At 46.0% G+C, this 22,315-nt stretch overlaps 1 protein-coding gene across 7 annotated transcripts in view; it reads right to left on the minus strand.

Annotated features, from left to right (window-relative positions):
• Positions 1–22,315, minus strand: part of LAMA2 (laminin subunit alpha 2) — a 3,379,260-nt gene that overhangs the window by 2,226,291 nt on the left and 1,130,654 nt on the right. For all 7 annotated transcript variants that reach the window (XM_069234829.1, XM_069234828.1, XM_069234823.1 and 4 more), the window contains exon 9: positions 18,254–18,353. In XM_069234829.1, coding sequence (XP_069090930.1) covers positions 18,254–18,353 — 100 coding nt within the window. The remainder of the gene's footprint in view (positions 1–18,253; positions 18,354–22,315) is intronic.

Raw genomic sequence — 22,315 nt, forward strand, 5'->3', positions numbered from 1 at the left:
TGACAGGCCTCTTAGTGGCATCGTTTTTATTCACATCAAATATAAACGGCCTGGAAAAACACCCTGTTAAGCTAAATGTGGATGCTCCATGTGTTGGGACTCATCTGGTCCCAGTGTTACTTGATGCAGTGATTATTGCACGTGCGCAACTCGGCTGCAAAAGCTGCATTATGGTTTTGTAACTTTCATGAAAGCCTTGGAGCTAACAATAAAACGATCTCACACTCATATGAATTACGGTCAGGGAGAAATGGAACAGGTCCTTTTTAGTTAACATGAACAAAATCAATCATTTTCCAACTGTTCCATACTTGGGAGTGCTTTTGATGAGAATTGCACCTGGAAACCTCTAGCTTTTGCTGTTTGCCTTGGATTTGTCTCCGATTCTATTGTATTCAAAGCAAACCGCTCCTTCTGTGGCGGTCTATTCGGCGTAACCTGAAACTGTTTTATCATAAGGTGCTTAAGGGGCTTATGGACTGCATGGAACTGGATAAGGCAACTAAGATTCCTTGGTTGGTGTATATAAAGAGTACTAGTAATAGGCTGGGTATTAATAATTATCCCAGGCTTTACTGACTAGACTTAGATGGACACTGCACTTTATGGTCGAATTCCCAGAACCAGTTACCTATACCATAAGTTTCATGCTATGTTTCACTTTATACTGTTTTGTAAATATTACATAGACATAAGGAAACTTTTTTAATTATCACTCCTGAGGGAGACTAATTTTTAGGTAGTACAGCAAGCCATGTTTTATGAACAATCGCAGTCTTTCATGAGCATTTGCGAGTTGGCAGTGACTTTTATCAAGTGCGCATATAAAACGCAGCACCCAAAACTGTGATGCTGCAGGCCTATAGTGGATATCACCAAAGGCTCTCATGGCACCAAAGACTCCCATAGTGCTGAGAGGGCTGTGAAAGGTTAGTCCTGCGACGTGGGTCACACGCAGAGAAAACAGATGTACTGACTCCGATCACTCCCCGCATGTTGAAATTGAGTGTACCCATAACAGAAACTTTTTCAGACATTTTAATTTCCTGAGGATGTAATTTATATGCAGTATGGCCGCACTTGCCTTTTACCATCAGCAAATGGCCTCCACCCTTTTCAATATTTTGCTACAGTCTGGGTCACGCCTCATAAAAACCAAAGAAAAATTCACCAAACACCACAGGGTGTTCGGCTGGCAACAAAGACACTGGGATCAAATCTATGCAAACTTATTGAACAGTGGGGGACACAAGACTAGAAGGACCCTCTCTGCAATGTTATGAAGAAGGCTGCTGTATGTGTACCAGATGCTCAATCAGTTTGTCCATGTGCTTGAAAGGAACAATACCCTCCTTACTACTGTGCCTAATGTATTCCAAGACTTAGGCCCTGATTTAAGGTAAAGTGGTGCAGTGCGGTGCTGCGCCAAAAATAGCCGCGCCGCAGTGCACTACTTTTGAAACGCAGGGGTGCGCCGTATTTACAGGATTACAGTGCAGCCCTGCGTTTCCCCCAGCATGGGTGCAAAGGTAGGCTATCTGTGCCAACGCAGGCATCCTTGCACCATAATGCAAGGGTGTCTGTATTGAGAGGATAGATTGTTTATGTGTAGGCAGGTGTCCCTTCCTGCAAAACAGCAATCCATTTTGGCGATTTGGCTCTTTCATGTGTGCTGCAAAATGCAGCACACATAGAAGTAGCAAAGCATAACTTTGAATGATTGTTTATGTGCAGGAAGGTACACCTTCCTGTACGTAAACAATCGTCCAAGGCATTTGCTTCTTCTATGTGTGCTGCAAAATGCAGTACACATAGAAAAAGCAAAAAATAAGGAGGAATAAAAGCATTGCTCCTTGCTTTGCCATGCTAACACTACCTATGGGGTGGCGTTAGTTTCTGGCACTGCTTCAGGTTTACAACAACTCATAAATCTGAGGCAGGTTCAAAAGCAATGGGTGTTGCGGTGGAACACCCACTGCAACACCCTTTGCGCGCTCCTCTGATGCAGAAAACTACATCGGAGGGGCTCATATTCACAAGGAGGCGTAATGCCACAGAAAGTGGCGTTAAGCCTCCTTGTAAATATGGATCAGTGGTTAGCACCACCCAGTGCTTAATTTGTAAATAAAAAGGTGCTGATGTCAAAGCCCTCCTCTTAAACACAGGGCTGCTGTGTTTAAATATACGAACATGGCATACTGAGGCGGCGTAATCCTTACACCATCCCGGGCCTCTTCAATCCATAAAAAGCCACTCCCGCCCCTTCAGCTCACTCTGGCAGATTTCTACTTTCTCCCTTTGTGACGCTTTTTCGTTTTTCCCTTCCTCTGTCTTTCCTGTGTGTGTCTTTTGCTCGCAGCAAATGCTTGAGGCAGAAGAATAAGCCCCGGCCCTTCAAAATAGGTGCTGGTGCTCAGCACCGGTGTAGGAGGCTGGACTGGCTTGTAGTGAGTACCAAGGGGTACTTACACCTTGCACCAGGCCCAGTTATTCCTTATTAGTGTATAGGGTGTCTAGCAGCTTAGGCTGATAGATAATGGTAGCTTAGCAGAGCAGCTTAGGCTGAACTAGGAGACGAGTGAAGCTCCTACAGTACCACTAGTGTCATATGCACAATATCATAAGAAAACACAATACACAGATATACTAAAAATAAAGGTACTTTATTTTTATGACATTATGCCAAAAGTATCTCAGTGAGTACCCTCAGTATGAGGCTAGCAAATATACACAAGATATATGTACACAATACCAAAATATGCAGTAATAGTATTAGAAAACAGTGCAAACAATGTATAGTTACAATAGGATGCAATGGGGACACATAGGGATAGGGGCAACACAAACCATATACTCCAAAAGTGGAATGCGAACCACGAATGGACCCCAAACCTATGTGACCTTGTAGAGGGTCGCTGGGACTGTAAGAAAACAGTTAGGGTTAGAAAAATAGCCCACCCCAAGACCCTGAAAAGTGAGTGCAAAGTGCACTAAAGTTCCCCAAAGGACATAGAAGTCGTGATAGGGGAATTCTGCAGGAAAGGCACAAATCAGCAATGCAACAACAATGGATTTCCAAACGAGGGTACCTGTGGAACAAGGGGACCAAGTCCAAAAGTCACAAGCAAGTCGGAGATGGGCCGATGCCCAGGAAATGCCAGCTGTGGGTGCAAAGAAGCTGCTACTGGACAGTAGAAGCTGAAGATTCTGCAGGAACGACAAGGGCTAGGAACTTCCCCTTTGCAGGATGGATTCCTCACGCTGTGGAGAGTCAAGCAGAAGTGATTTCCTGAAGAAAGACCACCAACAAGCCTTGCTAGCTGCAAATCGTGCAGTTAGGGTTTTTGGATACTGCTGTGGCCCAGGAGGGACCAGGATGTCACCAATTACGTCTGGCGACAGAGGGGGCGTCGAGCAAGACAAGAAGCCCTCTCAGAAGCAGGCAGCATCTGCAGAAGTGCCAGAACAGACACTACAAAGTGGAGTGAAATGGTGCTCACCTGAAGTTGCACAAAGGAGTCCCACGCCGCCGGAGGACAACTTAGGAGGTCGTGCAATGCAGGTTAGAGTGCCGTGGACCCAAGCTGGACTGTGCACAAAGGATTTCCACCGGAAGTGCACGGAGGCCGGAGTAGCTGCAAAAGTCGCTGTTCCCAGCAATGCAGTCTGGCGTGGGGAGGCAAGGACTTACCTCCACCAAACTTGGACTGAAGAGTCACTGGACTGTGGGATTCACTTGGACAGAGTTGCTGGATTCAAGGGACCTCGCTCGTTGTGCTGAGAGGAGACCCAGGGTACCGGTGATGCAGTTCTTTGGTGCCTGCGGTTGCAGGGGGACAATTCCATCGACCCACGGGAGATTTCTTCGGAGCTTCAAGTGCAGAGAGGAGGCAGACTACCCCCACAGCATGCACCACCTGGAAAGCGGTCGAGAAGGCGGCAGGATCAGCGTTACAGAGTTGCAGTAGTCGTCTTTGCTACTTTGTCGCAGTTTTGCAGGCTTCCAGCGCGGTCAGCAGTCGATTCCTTGGCAGAAGGTGAAGAGAGAGATGCAGAGGAACTCGGATGAGCTCTTGCATTCGTTATCTAAGGAATCCCCAAAGACAGAGACCCTAAATAGCCAGAAAAGAGGGTTTGGCTACTTAGGAGAGAGGATAGGCAAGCAACACCTGAAGGAGCTTATCAGAAGGAGTCTCTTACGTCACCTGCTGGCACTGGCCACTCAGAGCAGTCCAGTGTGCCAGCAGCACCTCTGTTTCCAAGATGGCAGAGGTCTGGAGCACACTGGAGGAGCTCTGGGCACCTCCCAGGGGAGGTGCAGGTCAGGGGAGTGGTCACTCCCCTTTCCTTTGTCCAGTTTCGCGCCAGAGCAGGGCTGAGGGGTCCCTGAACAGGTGTAGACTGGCTTATGCAGAAATGGGCACCATCTGTGCCCATGAAAGCATTTCCAGAGGCTGGGGGAGGCTACTCCTCCCCAGCCCTAACACCATTTTCCAAAGGGAGAGGGTGTAACACCCTCTCTCTGAGGAAGTCCTTTGTTCTGCCTTCCTGGGCCAGGCCTGGCTGGACCCCAGGAGGGCAGAAACCTGTCTGAGGGGTTGGCAGCAGCAGCAGCTGCAGCTGCAGTGAAACCCCGGGAAAGGCAGTTTGGCAGTGCCAGGGTCTGTGCTAGAGAACCGTGGGATCATGGGATTGTGCCAACAATGCCAGGATGGCATAGAGGGGGCCATTCCATGATCATAGACATGTTACATGGCCATATTCGGAGTTACCATTGTGAAGCCACACATAGGTAGAAACCTATATGTAGTGCACGCGTGTAATGGTGTCCCCGCACTCACAAAGTCCGGGGAATTGGCCCTGAACAATGTGGGGGCACCTTGGCTAGTGCCAGGGTGCCCACACACTAAGTAACTTAGCACCCAACCTTTACCAGGTAAAGGTTAGACATATAGGTGACTTGTAAGTTACTTAAGTGCAGTGTAAAATGGCTGTGAAATAACGTGGACGTTATTTCACTCAGGCTGCAGTGGCAGGCCTGTGTAAGAATTGTCAGAGCTCCCCATGGGTGGCAAAAGAAATGCTGCAGCCCATAGGGATCTCCTGGAACCCCAATACCCTGGGTACCTCAGTACCATATACTAGGGAATTATAAGGGTGTTCCAGTATGCCAATGTAAATTGGTAAAATTGGTCACTAGCCTGTTAGTGACAATTTTGTACAGAGAGAGCATAACCACTGAGGTTCTGGATAGCAGAGCCTCAGTGAGACAGTTAGGCATCACACAGGGAACACATACCTATAGGTCACAAACTTATGAGCACTGGGGCCCTGACTAGCAGGGACCCAGTGACACATAACAAACATACTGAAAACATAGGGTTTTCACTATGAGCACTGGGCCCTGGCTAGCAGGATCCCAGTGAGACAGTGAAAACACCCTGACATACACTCACAAACAGGCCAAAAATGGGGGTAACAAGGCTAGAAAGAGGCTACTTTCTCACAACCGGAAACAACAAGCACAAATTAACCACTGGCGCCACCAAAGCATTACAAAAAGTGACCCTCGGGTAACGCTAGGGGCTGTTTAATCTGCCCCTAAATACCTAGAACACAGATCCAATTTTATAGGCATTGTTGCTACTTTGCTCAACCAAATGCAGATGTAGCATACGTACAGCAGTAAGTGTATATTCTTTTTACTGTCTTTCCCTTTGCGAAGGAAGAAAAAGATTAGGTCAGGTATATAGGAGCTCCAGCCCACACTTTCGATTTTTTTAAATTTATTTAAGGTATTTATATAGTAGAGGCCTAGGTACTAGGCAGCCTAGTGTTTTACATACAACATGTCAGGCCAGTAAAGATTATATTATATTAGCGTGTTCCTTATAACTACATTAGTGATGGACATAATATAAAAGGAATATATGAGAAGTGTGGCAAAAGAGAATGGAAGTCTTTAGTCAATGAAGTTTAATTTGAAGAGGAAATATTTTACTTCAGTAAAGGAAGTTAAGCAATATGAGTTACATCTGATGTGATCAAGAATAATGTTTCGAAATCTTGGGTCAAGACATGAGAACGCTTATTTAGATGTTTTACTCTTTCTAGATGTGCGGACGTGAAAGACCAAGATGTCTCTGATCTTAATGTTTTGTTGTCCACCTTTAACTTTCAGTTTCTCCTTCTTGTAGGAGGAAAGACCAGTGAATATTTATTTCTGGGTTTTTCTTGTGTAATTGATAGAAGACAGCTTAGGTTAATTTGGGAATGTGATCATTTAAAATTAGGTTTAAGTTGATGATGAGGCCAAGAGATTTGACATGTGACACCATGGATGGGAGAATGTAGTGGTGAGACATTGTTGCACCGAGCGAGGGGTCATTTGAAAAAAGGGAGATGTATTAAGATTTGAAGGTGTTAATTTTTACTCTTGAGTAGGTTTTTGTTTGGTTATAATTGTAGGGCCCTAGATGCAAAGCTAAATCTGTACTGATGTAGCTAGACATGGTTGTCTTCAGGTATAGCTATATAAATTATATATATGGACAAAGGATGGAACCTTGAGCTTTACTGAGTACGCATTTGAAATAAAAGGGTGCAGCTTTGTAAACTGAGTTCTTAAGGAAGACATGAGTTTAACCATTGTAGCACAGCTGCTTCTATGCTGTTTCTGGCATTCAGGATGTTATGGGGCAGTTGTGATAAAGAATGTCGAATGCCGCTGAAAAGTCGATCAGTACCAAAATACAAGCATCACCATCATCAAGTATCTATAAAGCATCATCTTATTTTGTATTTGGTTGTTGTTAAAGCATTCTGACCATAAAAAATGAACTGGACCACAGCAAAACATTAGTCAAACCCGCATTCTGACCATAAAGAATGAACTGGACCACAGCAAAACATTAGTCAAAACCTTGTCAATATCTAGCATACGTGCATACTTGCAGGTGCTTACAAGCAAGTATCAAACCAGTCTGTCTAATCATCCCCAAAACACCCACATTAGAAGCAAATACACGTGTCAAATCTGTCTGAGCCGCCCCCCTCCCCCCCCCCCCTTTGAGAAGAATACATTATTTTTAAGGATCTGGAAAGATTTACTATTAGCAACATCAACTCCAAGAAAGCAATTTCTTATATACAGATATACTTCTCCTAATGGTAATCTGATCATTTATTTATTTGTCTGTGGAAGAACTGCTGGCTAACTTTCACACCCTCCCTGTAATCCTGAATTTAATGTTAACACATAGATCCTTGATTTTCTGTGAGACTGCAAAGTTTGATTTTTTGTTGTAATGTAAATTTATTTGGTCACATATAAACTGCTACCAAATTTTTCAAAGTCATTATTTTGTGATAAGTTCTTTTAATTATGCTACATAGCATTCAAAAGATATAGATGTACCCTGAATAAAGTAAACTACACTTCCAACAATACATCATGGCTTTCTAACACTTTCTAATATCAGTCATTGGTTTCTCCCTGTTTTACTGCTGTCATCCTTACATCCTTACATCCTAAAGCACTGAAGAAAGGAGTTACTAAGTCCACCTTGGGTCCCTCGGGGAGGGTTTGGAGTAAACCACTGTAGGAGTGGAAGTGATGGTGGGTACCAGATGGTACTTACACCTTGTGCCAGGTCCAGTTATCTCTTATTAGTAGATTAGTAGTGTTCTAGCAGCTTAGGCTGATAGAGGTAGCTATAGCAGAGCAGCTTAGGCTGAACTAGGAGACATGCAAAGCTCCTACTATATCACTTATATCATATAGGTACTATATCATAAGAAAGACAATACTCCAAGTTACTAAAAATAAAGATACTTTATTTTAGTGACAATGTGACAAAAATATCTCAGAGGATATTCTCCCTTAGAAGGTAAGTAAAATACACAAAATATCCACACAAACCAAAATCAGGTAAGTAAAACAGTCAGAAAGTAGTGCAAACACTGTAGAATACAATAGGATGCAATAGGCCTAGGGGCAACACAAACCATATACTAAGAAAGTGGAATGCGAACCACAAATGGATCATTAGGCTATTGTAGTGTGTAGAGGGTCGCTGGGAGTGTCCAAGATACCCCACCCCAAGACCCTGAAAAGTAGGAGTAAAGTACAACTATTTCCCCAGAAACGCATTAAAGTTGTGATTTTGCAAGGACCACAACGGACTGCAAAGCATTGAAGATGGATTCCTGGACTTGAGGATCTGCAAAGGAAGGGGACCAAGTCCAAGAGTCATGAAAGTGTCCGGGGGGTACAGGAGCCCAATAAACCCCGGATGCAGGTGCAAAATAGCTGCCTCCGGATGGAAGAAGCTGGAGATTCTGCAACAACGAAAGATGCTAGGAACTTCTCCTTCATGCAGAAGATGTCTCACTGAGTGCTGGAGTATGTAGAGTTGTTTCATTGGCAAATACCACAAACAAACCTTGCTAGCTAAAAGAGTCGTAGTTGAAGAAAAAGGGTGGTGCCCGGGCCCAGGAAGGACCATGATGTCACCACGCAAGAGAGGAGACAGAGGGGGCCCTCAGCAACGTAGAGAGCCCATGAACAAGAAGGTAGCACCCGCAGAAGTTCTTGAACACTGGTTCAAGAAGTCTGAACACAGCAGTCGTCTCAACACTGAAAAAGAGGGTCCCACGAAATTGGGGATCAACTCAGGGAGATGAGCATTGCAGGACAGAGTGCTGGGGACCTAGGCTTGGCTGTGCATGAAAGAGTTTGTGGAAATGTGCACAGAAACCCTTGTAGCTGCAGTTCAGATGGTGCACAGGATTACTGTCTGGAGAGGGAAGGCCAGGACTTACCTCCTCCAAATTTGGACAGTTAGACCACTGGACAGTCTGGGTCACTTGGGTCCACCACCTGTTTTCCAGGGGCCAGGCTCGTCAGGATGAGATGGGTCCCAGAGTACCGGTGACCCTGAAGTTTGGTGCCTGCTGGAGCAGGGGGAAGATTCCGTCAACCCACGGGAAATTTCTTCATGGCTTCCAGTGCAGTATGAAGGCAGACATCCCCCAATGCATGCACCACCAGGAAATAGTCGAGAAAGCCAGGAGGATTAGGCACTACAATGTTGCTGGTAGTCTTCTTGCTATTTTGTTGCAGTTATGCAGGCGTCCTGGAGCATTCAGTGGTCGATCCTTGGCAGAAGACGAAGAGAGAGGAGCAGAGGAACTCTGGTGAATTCCTGCAAGTCGTTATCTGAGGAAAAGCCCACTGGAGAGACCACAAATAGCCCTCAGAGGAGGATTGGCCACCTAGTCAGGTAAGCACCTATCAGGAGGTGTCTCTGATGTCACCTGCTGGCACTGGCCACTCAGAAGCCTCCAGAGTGCCCCCACACCTCTGGATTCCAGGTGGTAGAGGTCTGAGACACACTGGAGGAGCTCTGGGCACCACCCCTGGGGGGGTGATGTACAGGGGAGTGGTCACTCCCCTTTCCTTTGTCCAGTTTCGCACCAGAGCAGGGACTGGGGGTTCCCTAAACCAGTGTAGCCTGGCTTATGCAAGGAGGGCACCATCTGTGCCCTTCAAAGCATTTCCAGAGTCTGGGAGAGGCTACCCCTCCCAGCCTTTAACACCTATTTCCAAAGGGAGAGGGTGTAACACCCTCTCTCAGAGGAAATTATTTGTTCTGCCTTCCTGGGACTGGGCTGCCCAGACCCCAGGAGGGCAGAACACTGTATGTGGGGTGGCAGCATTGGCAGCTGCAGAGAAAACCCCGGAGAGCTAGTTTGACAGTACCTGGGGTCCATAGTGGAGCCCGGGGGATGCATGGAATTGGCTCCCCAATACCAGATTTGGCATGGGAGACAATTCCATGATCTTATACATGTTACATGGCCATATTCGGAGTTACTATTTTGAAGCTACATATAGGTATTGACCTACATGTAGTGCACATGTGTAATGGTGTCCCCGCACTCACAAAGTCCGGGGAAATGGCCCTGAACTATGTGGGGGCACCTTTGCTAGTGCATGGGTGCCCTCACACTTAGTATTCTTGCACCTAACCTTCAGCAAGTGAAGGTTAGACATATAGGTGACTTATAAGTTACTTAAGTGCAGTGAAAACGGCTGTGAAATAACGTGTGCATTATTTCTCTTAGGCTGCAGTGGCAGTCCTGTGTAAAGGTGTGTCTGAGCTCCCTATGGGTACCAAAAGAAATGCTGCAGCCCATAGGGATGTCCTGGAACCCCAATACCCTGGTACCTAGGTACCACATACTAGGGAATTAAAAGGGTGTTCCAGTGTGCCAATTAAAATTGGTAAAAGTGGTCACTAGTCTATAATGACAGATTTAAAGGCAGAGAGAGCATAAGCACTGAGGTTCTGATTAGCAGAGCCTCAGTGACACAGTTAGGCACTACACAGGTATACACATTCAGGCCACAAATTGTGAGCACTGGGGTCCTGGCTAGCAGGATCCCAGTGAGACAGGAAAAAAACAAACTGACATACATATAAAAATGGTGGTAACATGCCAGGCAAGATGGTACTTTCCTACAACCACCACAGTTGTGCATGAACAAGGCAACTGAACACTTTACGTCTGTCCTCAGGAGCATTGTAATAGAAGTCAACAGCTCATGCACCACTCAATGTATTTGACAACAACATACAGAGTGCCCTATCTCTTGCAGACTGGACAGCAGATCATAGCACAACTTGTTATCCTTGAGGTGATGCGGTTGTTGCAATGTGAGGTACTGGAGGTGTTAAGCATGAGTGAGGAACGCATACTTTTAAGCATCCAGTAGATGTAGCATTAGGTATATACAGATGATATGGTGTCATATATAGAGAATATTATGTAGTTTGAAGCTCTTGACCATCTTTGATGTATGACACTAGACTGTATTTGCTGCATTATGCAAATATATGTATATGCACGCAAACCGTAAAAGAAGTCAGGTGACCTCTGGCTACAGGTATATATACAACATATCAAAGTTCACAGAATCCAAAATATTGTGCAAGCACAGAAAAATGGCGATTATTATGAGTCAAACATAAGACAAATTTGTGATAAGAATACGAATTGTGAAAATAAGGACAGCATTTTACAAATCAATAGCTTTGTGCACTTAGAAACGGCAGAAGTGCAGAATGAAGTTCTGTATAGAAAGTTATAATTTATGGTATTATTTATTATTATAATAATTATCATCATCATCGGTACAAATATATTTTCTGCTAAATCGAACAAGATTACTGGATCAGGAAACTACATCTAAAATGCTTCCTTTATTTATTCATTTTGAATTAACTTCATTTTAGAAATATTGCAAAACTGGCATTGCTCTAAGAGCTCGTGAGTTGCAAAATACATTTCATTTTCTTGACTCGATAAATTATCACTTGGGATTCAAACGCAAATCATTGTCGCTTTCTTCTCTTCTCTATCTTAGTGATTGCTGATTTAAAGCGTTGGTCCCAGAGAGCATTGTATTTTTGATCTATGTTCACTGCATAATTCACATTCTCGGGTGGTAAATAACGCATCACTTTTTAAATAAAAAAGAGCACCAGTATAGTTAAATAATATAATATAATTTAACTTCAACTGTCTTCTTCTGCGTTCCAAAAAATGAACTAATAAACTTTTCTTGCCCAGTTGTTAGATGTTCTAAAGACGTTTATATGACCAACAACTTGTATTATGTTCGATACAAGAGCCTGGTGAGAGGTTTATTGAACACAGGCAACCTCATAAATTCATCAATTTAAAGTCCAATTGCACAGCCTAAAAATATGCAATCTTTTGGGTGAAAATGATTTAGCCAATTTACATAAATGTACAGTGGGGTCTTGGGGGCAGCCAAACAGAGTGAGGTCTACCCTCCAGGGGTTTTGGGAAAGAGGTGCACTAAATTTTGACTGCCCCTTTAAATGCCACAGGGCTTTGGGCTACATTGGAGCCCAATATAGCCCAACTTGTATATATTAGAGTCCCTTTGGGCTATTAAGCCACCATTTTAGATTTGATGACAATTTTTCCTGTTTGCTTTTTCCCATTTGCTTTTTTGCTTTGTCTATATGACGCCTAGAGTGTTCGCAATGCTGACTAGTGCAGAGAAAGTCGCAGAGGCCATGCGCTTAATGGACTTGTTTAAAGAAACTGGGTCTACAGTTGGAGAGATGAGGCTCATGTGTCGGGCCTCAGTGTGGGTGGCTGCTGCTGTTGCCGCATGCTCGCTTATTTGGAAAATGAAGGCAGAATGGATGCAGCTGAAGCGAGGCAGCTCCTTACCAATACAGGTGGCTTCGCAGAATGTGGTAGAGGCTCCTGTTGGGAGACACGCCCCTTCGCCCCTGTGGCCTGCATCGGAGCCACACAGGGGAGGGGTGGTAAAACCAGGCCTCATATGTCACGGGAGGCATCTGCACCATTGCCAGCAGAGCCTCCCTTAAATGAGGATGCATTAGCCGGAGAGAAGACAGCTATTTTGTACACGGCGGTGCCTCCACCTTCAGGAGGGACATAATCTGTGCATGCCCTTACCGTGTATACGGACATAGCCCTGAGAAGACATTAACCAGTGGGGAGGTTGCGGTGGCGTCGTCCCCTGCACATGAGTCAAATGGTGAACAAGTGTATGGTGGAGTCATGATGAGGTGCAACAGAACCCTTAATGCGTGGGAGGCCAGTGCAGCACCTCCCTTGGGCATTTCATCAATGGAAACCAATTTTGGTAGAGAGGAAGAAAGGGCCGTCCATGGGCAGGCTCAGGGAGTACCTTCTAATGTGAGAGCTCAACCAATAGACTTGGAACGGAAGGGCCGGCGAAGGCATCCGGGCTGGGGGAATGACACCTGGTTAGGGCACTGTGATTGGCTCAATAGAGCCCCTCAGAGCTTGCAGGACAGGTGGACAGAGGGGGCGCAATGGAGGTCCAGGGGAGGAGATTTGCTGCAATGGGCTTGCAAAGGCCGGGGAAGGGTGTACATGCAGAGCCAGGAGTGGGGAAAGAGACAAGTTGCTCCCCAGGTGGCAGCTTCTGCCATCATCACAGCCAAGCTTGGGTGGAGTGGAGAGGAACAAGAGAAGGAGAGGAGTGACCAAGGGACAGTAGGGAATGGTTTCAGCTGCAGGGGTCTGGGTGGGTAGTGGTTCCAAGGGGAGGGTGGTATCACAAGGATGGGAATGGAAAGCTAGGGTGGAGCAGGAGCCAGGGTTCCCTGAGCCATGGTCACAGGAGGTGGTGGTTGCCAGTACACCAGTCCTTTCCTTTTTTTGCAGTTGGAGGAGCGTCGTCGGTTTCCATACTTGGGAGAGCTTGGTGTGGCTCAAATGCACAGAGAGGCCGAGATGGTTGGGTCCAGAGTGGTTCACCGAACACCTTCAGGAGATCCCCTTGCAGCCAGAGGAAGTAGATCCAGGGTGACCTTGCGGACACCAACCGTAGGGAGGTCTAAGGTGACTTCCTGCACTGTCTCCTCAGAAGAAAGACTGGTGTTGCCAGCATGTCGGTACTGTAGGGTTTATGCAGCCTCTCTGAACAGCCGGTGTCAGCCTACAACTCAGAGGAGTCACACAAGATCTGGGCATTATAGGAAGGATTATCTGTCTTGGGCCAGGCCAGAGGACCCCATGTGGGTGTCAAAGGGGGCCTTGAAGAAAGCAAGGTGTGAGATGAGGAGAGTATAGTAGAAATGAGGGTCAGGTCAAGGGTGGGGTGGCTGCTAATGCATTGTTGTCTAGCACGTTACAGGCACGGCATAGGGAAGCCATGGACACTGGGGGCCACTGGTGAGGCGGCAAGCACCTGTACGAGCAATGACTTTGGAGCCAGGTAAAGGCATTGTGGTGTACAAGGGCGTGGATATCCACAGGTGTGGATGCAGGGTGTGGTCCTAAGGGGTAGGGGTAGTGGTTGCACAGAGAGAAGTACATGACTGACATTGGGGTGGGTACGGATACAGCTGTTGCAGTTGCCGCTAAAGAGGCAGAGAAGGCAGAGACAAGGAAGGAGGATGACAGGCCAAAAACCTTGGGGAACAGCAAGGCTCAGGGCTCAGAAAGTGAGAGGGACAAGAAAAATGGGCCAGAAAGCATGGAACTGAAAATAAAATGTCTTCCTTACATAGGAATGACTAAGCCATTGTAGGCGCACTTAAAGTTAACCACAAAGGTAAAAATAAGGAAAGGGAAATATGTGGAGATGCTTAAACGTCTCCATAGGGAAGTACTTTCGAAGGGTGAAAGGAGGAGGTATACGAGGTGGCCAAGCAGCCAAAAGTTGACATGACAATTGAGAACTGGACAGTAGCTTTTCTAATATACACCAGAGATTATTGTGAGAAATGTCCAGAACACAGCGTAACACAGTTCAAATATATGGACATCATATCCAAGGCTCAGCTGCCATTTGAGAGGCATACCCCCTCAGTATGATCAAGAATTCAGGGCCAGTCTAGCTTGGGATCCCGGGGCTAAGTGGGGAAAATTAGACACAGACTTATGGCAGCACAGTATGGGTCTAATGAGGATCAGGAAGGCGGTTTTCACAGCCAGCAGCTTGCTGATAGCATACAAGCTCTTTCAGGGGCGCCCAGCCCGTTGGGGGTGAGGCTGGCAAACAGAGCTCTGGAAGGATTCAAAGGGCATACTGGGACTACAATAAGGGGCTGTGCACTAAGGAATACTATACATTTCAGCATGAGCGCTCTAAGTGTGCCCACGGACACACACATATATTGCTTTGAGAACACAGGGGGTTTCCAAAGATAGCCCCTGGCCAGTGGTAGCCCCATACAGTTGGGAAGGGCTCACATCAGCCTCCACAGTAATTCTCAAATAGAGGAGGTAGAGGGACACAGGGATCTGTGACTAAAAGCTCATACTCCGGTCAAGTTAAACAGGCTGAAGTATTGACTGGACTTCTGTTATCGGTCCATAGAGGCACTGACTTTGAAGGAAGGCTTGGGGGGAGGCGTTTGCTTGATGTACGGTGGTCCCCAGGTTTTAAATTGGGCAAATAATGTTTGCCCTGCAAAGGAGCATAAATAGACAGTGCAAGAAAAACTTGACAAAGAAATTGTAGAAGGTTGAATGGCTAGCCCCTTCAAGGATTGGCCAATTGAGAACTTGACTGTTAGACAAATAGGTGTGGTGCCAAAGAAGGAAAAGGGGTAGTTCTGCCTAATTCAACATTTGTCGTGGCAGGAAGGTTAGTCGGTAAATGATTTCATTCCTGTGGAACTGCTCTCAGTATTATATTTCTCAGTGGATGTGGCCCTGTCATTGGTAGTGAAGGCAGATCAAGAGGCCTTGATATAAAAAAAAGTGATGTGAAATCAGCTTTTTGGCTGTTTCCAGTGCACCTGGATGTTTTTCATCTTGTGGGCATGCACCTTGAAGGAAAATGATATGTAGACAAGGTTCTACTACTGGAAAGTTTTATATCTGTGTGCTCTTTGAATGCTTCAGCTCTTTTCTACAAGGGCTTTTCACTTGGCACACAGGTCATCAGCTGGTGACACATTATCTAGATGACTTCTTTTTGTTAGGGGAACCCAACTCGGCAGACAGTCAGCTTGCATTTGCATGGTTTCAGGAGCTCATAGGGGACGTAGGGGTCCTGCTCACACCTGAAAAGACAGAAAGCCCAAGTACTGTTTTGTCTTTTTTAGGGGTAGCACTGGACACAGAACACATGGATGTGAGGCTCCGACAGGGCAAAAAGGGGATAATGATAGTGTTAGCGATAGCAATGGTGGCTAAGGAACAGGTAAGAGTGAGGGAAATGCAGGTCCTGCTGGGTCATCTCAGTTTTGCATTTAGAGTAGTTAGGGCAGTTAGAGCATTCTGTAGGCGGGTAGGTTTGGCCCTCATGGAGGATACACTTCCACAACACCATGTACAGTTGTGAGCTGGAGTTAAGGAGGATCTCAAATGTGGTCCTTCTTTTGAAGTCTTTCAATGGCATCCCCCTGGCTCGACAGGATGAGATTGAGTGGGATGTACAGATATTTTCTGACACGGTGGAAGGAATGTTTTGGCAAGGCTGTTGGTCTACAAAGAAATGGCTGGCTCAGTGGAAGGCAGGAGGTAGAAGCATTGCTTTCTTGACCTGTTTTCTGCTGGTAGTGGCAATCACCCTGTGGGGTGCAGAACTGGTACACCGAAAGGGCCTGTTCAGGGTGGACAACATGGCTGTGGTTCAGGTGATCACAGACAGTCAGCCAGTGATGAGCAGGTGCTGAAGTTGTTGTGTGTTTTTGTGCTGGGTTGGCTGAATCGCAACATTTGTTTCAGGGTGCAGCATGTTCTGGGGTGGAAAATGACATTGTTGATGGTTTGTACCATTTTCAGTGGGAGAGATTCTGTGGGCTGACCAAGGAAGCTATACAGATTCAAGACCCTCATTCCCGCAGAGATATGGTCAGTTGGTAACAAAGGGTGGTACAATTGGTGGTAGGATCCCTCACGGCGTCAACCAGGAGAACATACGGGCCGGCTTGGGCAGATTTCTTAACATCTGGGGCACAACACAGGTGGTAGGGTTGGCAAAGGTGTGAGGATGTGGTTCAATTTATATTGGATTTGACAGAAAAAGGGGCCTTCTCAGGTAACCATTGAGGGAAAAGTTAGCAGGTATTACCCTTAGGGGGAAATATTGTGGGGTTATGCCCCGTCAGATGGGGAGCTGGGGCAAAGAATGCTTGAAGGGTAGGCAAGGGAACAAGGTCACTTGAGTAGACTTCAGAGACATCTTTCTATTGATTTATTCAGGCATATATTGTGGCAGTTGCCACAAGTACCTAAAGGGGAGGAGGAGACATGGACATTAGCTGAGCTAATGTGGAATTTTTTAGCGCCTTTCGAGTGTCCAAATTGTTGGTTAGCAAACAAGGGGGAGGAAGTTTTGTGGGAGGATGTGTCCATGAGTCTGGATAGAGTGGTCATGCGGCTGTATAAAAATGGACCAGAGAGTGCAAGGAAAGAATGTGATGCTACAGGCGTTTACAGAGATAGAGCTCTGTCTAGTGGCTTGGAGTGTAAAATGAGCTGTGCGAAGAGTGTGAAGGGTTGGTTTGCTAGCAGCAGGCTGGGTCCAGGATTGCTGCTTCCCAGATTTTCTCTATCATGCACAAGGCACTAGAGATTTGGGGTCTCACCCTGCTGACTTTGGTATGCATTCTTTCAGGTTTGGCACAGACAGCCACATATGGAAGTGGAAGGACATGATGAGGCTGGGTCGATTATCTTCAGATTGTTTTCAGAGATATGTGCAAACTTCTGGGGGGACAGCTGCACTCCATCCTCTTCTCTGTGAATATTTACTGCCTTTTCTGTTGCATAGTCTGTCGAGGGGCTGGAGGAGGAGCTTTGCATTTGGGTGGTAGGATACTCCTTTTTTTAAGCGGGCGAAACAACAGGAGACACAGAGAGGAATAGGGTCCAAGTTAAGTTTCTATCAGCATGGGCTTTCTGTGACCTGGAGGTGCAAAGGAGGCATGAGATGGTGTGAATTTAATAGTTGCTTGAACAATATGCTGGTGGTGGTAAAATGCTTTTTCACCACAATCTTATACCTTAGTTTTTTCGAGGTTCAGAGTTTTGTATTTTTTATGTTACGGTGCTTTTTCATGTCCGTTTTCGTGGGGCAGGTGGACATAGAATCTGTTTTTGAAGTTTTGCCACATGACACGTGCTTGGCCATGGCATGAAAAGTTTTTACAGAAGGTTACAGAAGTTGGTGTTTTGTTTTCAATGGTCAAACACAGGGGATGGGGGCGTAGGCAGGAAGCTCAAGACTAAAAGTAGTTGATTAGGGACTAGTTGTTCAGAGTTATGATTTATAGATTTAGTATAGAGAGGTAAATAAAAATTGGAAATGTTGCAGGTGATTATGTAGCAAGGAGATGCTCATTGGGGTGGGGTCTTTTTGATGGGATGGTAGGGGTGGGGGTAGGTTTTGGTCAGTAAATTAATTGTTAGTGAGGAGGTAGTTTTGTAAGGCTCTTGGCCTACGATTGTGTTTGTTAATGTGCACCTGTTTAATAAAGCTGATATTTTCACACTTTTAAGAGGGTCAGTTGTTGTTTTCACCCCATTTCGCAAATGAGAGCTGAAAAAATCACTGCACAGTTTTTACAAAATTGACAAATATGAACAGCCGATAATATGCTTATTTTGCTCCCTAAAACAGAGGCAGAACTATTGTGAGATACAGTTAGTCGTAGAGACACTAGACAAACTCTACTATACCAATGGAGAGACTGACCTTGCAGGGCCTGTTTTACGTCCTTGATACAGATGTCATGTAAAGAGCCGATTGGATCACATCTACATGACCTGCATGGACTGGGGTCCTCCGGAGACACCTAAAAGAACAGAAGATACATATTTTGATATACAGTGTGTTCATTATGCCATCTTTGTCTATCATAAGTTACTGTGAGTGGGCTACGAGTTCAATATAATGTTTACACCTGTCACACAACATTAACGTCAGAGTCACCTTATCATGGTGAGTTCGGCTACTTTGGAGCATGTTATTGGTGAATGAGAGTGTAGTATTGGGTGGCCTCTTGGGTCACTATATGTAAGAGGGACCTTTAAATAACCCATTTTAGATAAGATTGGATGACTAGATGCTGCAGTTGGAAGGTTAAGGGAGCTGTGCAGTGCAGTGTTATTTTCTACGATTCACATTTATAAAGTTCATTTCTGTCAGATATTGCATGTGTTTTTTTGTCAGAATGAGTGCCCTGATTTTCACTTAAGGGAGGGTTGGGTGTACGTGCACAAGGCAGCCAGTGGCGTAACATTACTCCCACAGCCACTGCAGTGGGTGGGGCCCTGATCTCCAGGGGGCCTCCTAATCACAGCCAGCACTATGCACGGGTGGTGGGCCCCTGTCCAGAGAGAGCTCCTTACTGGGTCTGGAGGGGGCTCTCCCTGTACTTTGGAGGGAGGGGGGGCTTCAAGCTTTGTTACGCCACTGGAGACTGCTGAAAATAATAATATGAAGTGAAGAGAGTAGCATATTTAACAATAACTTCTGTGGGAAGAGATTAACCAAGGACTGAGGCCCATATTTATACTTTTTGACGCACAACTGCGCCAACGCAGTTGTGTGTCAAACATTTTACCGCCGGCTAACGCCATTCCAAAGCGCCATGTGGGCGCCTTATTTATTGAATGACGTTAGCCGGCGCTGCGGACTGGTGTGCGTAAAAAACAAATGACTCACACCAGGCAGCGCCGGCGTAGGGGAAAATGGAGTTTGGGCATCAAAAAATGGGGCAAGTCAGGTCTGAGGCAAAATTCAGGCCTCAACCCGATTTGCGCCATTTTTTTTGACGCCCAACCCCCATTGAAATGACTCCTGTCTTAGCAAAGACAGGAGTCATGCCCCCTTGCCCAATGGCCATGCCCAGGGGACTTATGTACCCTGGGCATGGTCATTGGGCATAGTGGCATGTAGGGGGCCCAAATCAGGCCCCCCATGCCACAAAAAAAATATGAAAAAAATACTTACCCCAACTTACCTCTACTTCCCTGGGATGGGTCCCTGCATCCTTGGGTGTCCTCCTGGGGTGGGCAAGGATGGCAGGGGGTGACCCTGGGGGCATGGGAGGGCACCTCTGGGCTCCTTCCGAGCCCACAGGTCCCTTAACGCCTGCCCTGACCCAGGCGTTAAAAAACGGCGCCCATCAGGCTGGGTGCTGTTTTTTATGGCCTGCCCCCTCCTGTGCGTCAAAATGACGTCACAGTATAAATAAGGCGCACAGGCCTTAAAGTCATTTTTTGGAAGGGAACGCCTACCTTGCATATAATTAACGCAAGGCTGGTTCCCCCTTCCAAAAAATGACGCACATGGTGGAACTTTGACGCCCGCGGCGTCGGACGTCAAAGTATAAATATGGGGCAGGGTTTGCGCCGATTGTGCGTCAAAAATTTTGACGCACATTCGGCGCAAATAGAGTATAAATATGCCCCTAAGTACGTAACTCGGAATTTTCCTGTGATCTTCTGCCTGTCACTCAGGAAGTGAACTCCAGGGACTGAACAACACTTGATGTGGTACCTGCTCACGATGGCTGTTGAGACTGATGAGAAGCAGGCCCTGTGAGAGATCCTGGGATAGAAGTACCCCCGGTGAACCACAGGATTCTGACAATTCCAGAGGGAATCAAGGGGACTAACAAATGACTGTAAAGGTGAAAACAAATGCAAGAAAGCACACATTGAATGAAATGATTCACTTTCAGGAGTTAGACGTTAACCTCAGTCGAAAGAGGCTGAGCAGTTTTTCATTGAAGACACCTTGGCAGGCCTTTACAACAGGGAATTTTGCACAAATGTATGGAAGATAAATATGAAGATAACAACACTCCATTTATTGCTGATCCCTTCAGTTTATTTGAAATGAAGATATGTGAATCTGAAGCAACACATGCTTTCCTGCAGGATGTAAGGAAGCATGCTCTAACCCACGAAAACCACAAGATCAGTATTTTTCCTTACGGATTTCAGGATCTTGGACTTCTGTTGTAATGTGGCATCACTTGATGGGGCCTCACCTGCTCTAAGATCTATGTTAAAATAGATTTGAATTATAAACCTGAGGGACCACCTTTAAAAATAAGTTCAGTGGCTGTGGTAGGAGGCTCTGCAGAGAAGTTAACATTTGTGCATGTGTTTTCACTCATAAAAAGACTTAGGCTCATAGTTATGAGCTTTGTGGCGCAGGGCAGCGCAGTAAGTCACCCTAGTGTGCTCGTCTGCACCACCGTAAAGGGCAGGAATACACCTTGTTTATCTTATATGGCACATTCCTGCACTTTCCCCTGCACTGGTGCCTTTTGGCTGCCTAGCACGAACGCATGGACCATTGCACCTTGGTCCAAATGTTCCTGTGTTGCATGCAGGATTGTTTGTTCGCAGGAAGGGGCACCTTCATGCACAAAAACAATCCCCTGAGGGTTATTCCTCCATTAATGTATGCTACAGAAAGAAAAGTAACGAGGAGAAATAAAGATATTTCTTCTTGTTACGTCTTTCCTAGGGAGGCATATCTTTGTGGCACATTCCTAGTCTTACAAGTTCTTGTAAATCTGAAAATGCATCAAAATCCATGGAAATGCCTCTTTGGACTCAGAGTAAAGTAATGCAGCGATTTGTGCTGTGTTGCATTACTCCAGATCTATAAAGCCACAAAGGGCCATGCAAGGTTGCCTTCTGTGGCTTCATAACTCTCACTTAAGGTTTGTATCTCTTTTGCACCATGTTGTGTGGTGTAAGTGTGATGGAAACCAGGCCCAAGAGTGATGGAAACCAGGCCATAAATACGGACCTTAGTAAGGAAGACATGTAGCCTGACTTCTGCCCACTGGTGGCACAGCTTCAGATGAGACAGGTACTAAACTGGCTGTGGCCTGCCATGTCTGAGAATTCAAAAAGAAGTGCTATGTTTGACTGAAGGGTAAATCTTTAGTGATTAAGCTTTCCTGTACTTCAAATAAAGAGTGCATAAAAAAATGTAAAGTTTGATTACTCTGGTGTAGAAAAGTCATTAATGTACCTTTGTCTATCAATTGTTGTCTGACAAATGCACACTGAGTCCATTCTTTTAGGAGTTATTTCTCATGTTTCAAAATCTGACATATGCCTCGCTGAGATCCATGTTTCTATAAAGTCATAGCAGCATCACCCTCTCAAGTAGCTTGCTGGATGTTTCCGCTCGGCAGAAATGGAGGACACCCATACCTCTGGCCCTAGTCACCATGGGGGTTTTTGTTGTCTCTGAAGTCTTGGAGGAAAGAAAAATGGCTTGTGCATGCAAAACGTGTCTCAGATGATACACTATAATTGTGCTCCAAGCAGTCAATTTGAATTTTTCCCAGAGTGATGTGTAAGGAGTTAGAGAGCCAGTGAGCCCATCCATGAAAGTCCAATTGAGGGTGGAGTACTCCAGGGTGGTGCAGCAAAGGTGCAGGTCCTTTGAGGTGGTCAAACAGAAACTACGTGTGCTGAACCTGCAATACATGCTGCTCTTTCCTGCTCGTCTAAAAGTTATTTTCCAACCTAACACATTTTTCTTTGATTACCTATAGCAGGCCTTAGAGTGGGCTGCTGAGGGACGTCCTGAGGCATCTCGCGGGGTGGGGGGCAGGAACTGACACCCTGGATGGAGCCCCCCCTCCCAGCCCACATACAGAGGAAGCACTCCCTCTCCCGGAGGTCACGAGTGGTGGCATGGGAGCGGAGGAGATCCCCGGAAGCTTCACCGGTGCCCGAGTTTCCACCAGATATAGCATTGGACGCTGCTCTGAGGGCC

The sequence above is a fragment of the Pleurodeles waltl genome, chromosome 5 (genome assembly GCF_031143425.1).
Source record: "Pleurodeles waltl isolate 20211129_DDA chromosome 5, aPleWal1.hap1.20221129, whole genome shotgun sequence".
Lineage (NCBI taxonomy): Eukaryota > Metazoa > Chordata > Amphibia > Caudata > Salamandridae > Pleurodeles > Pleurodeles waltl.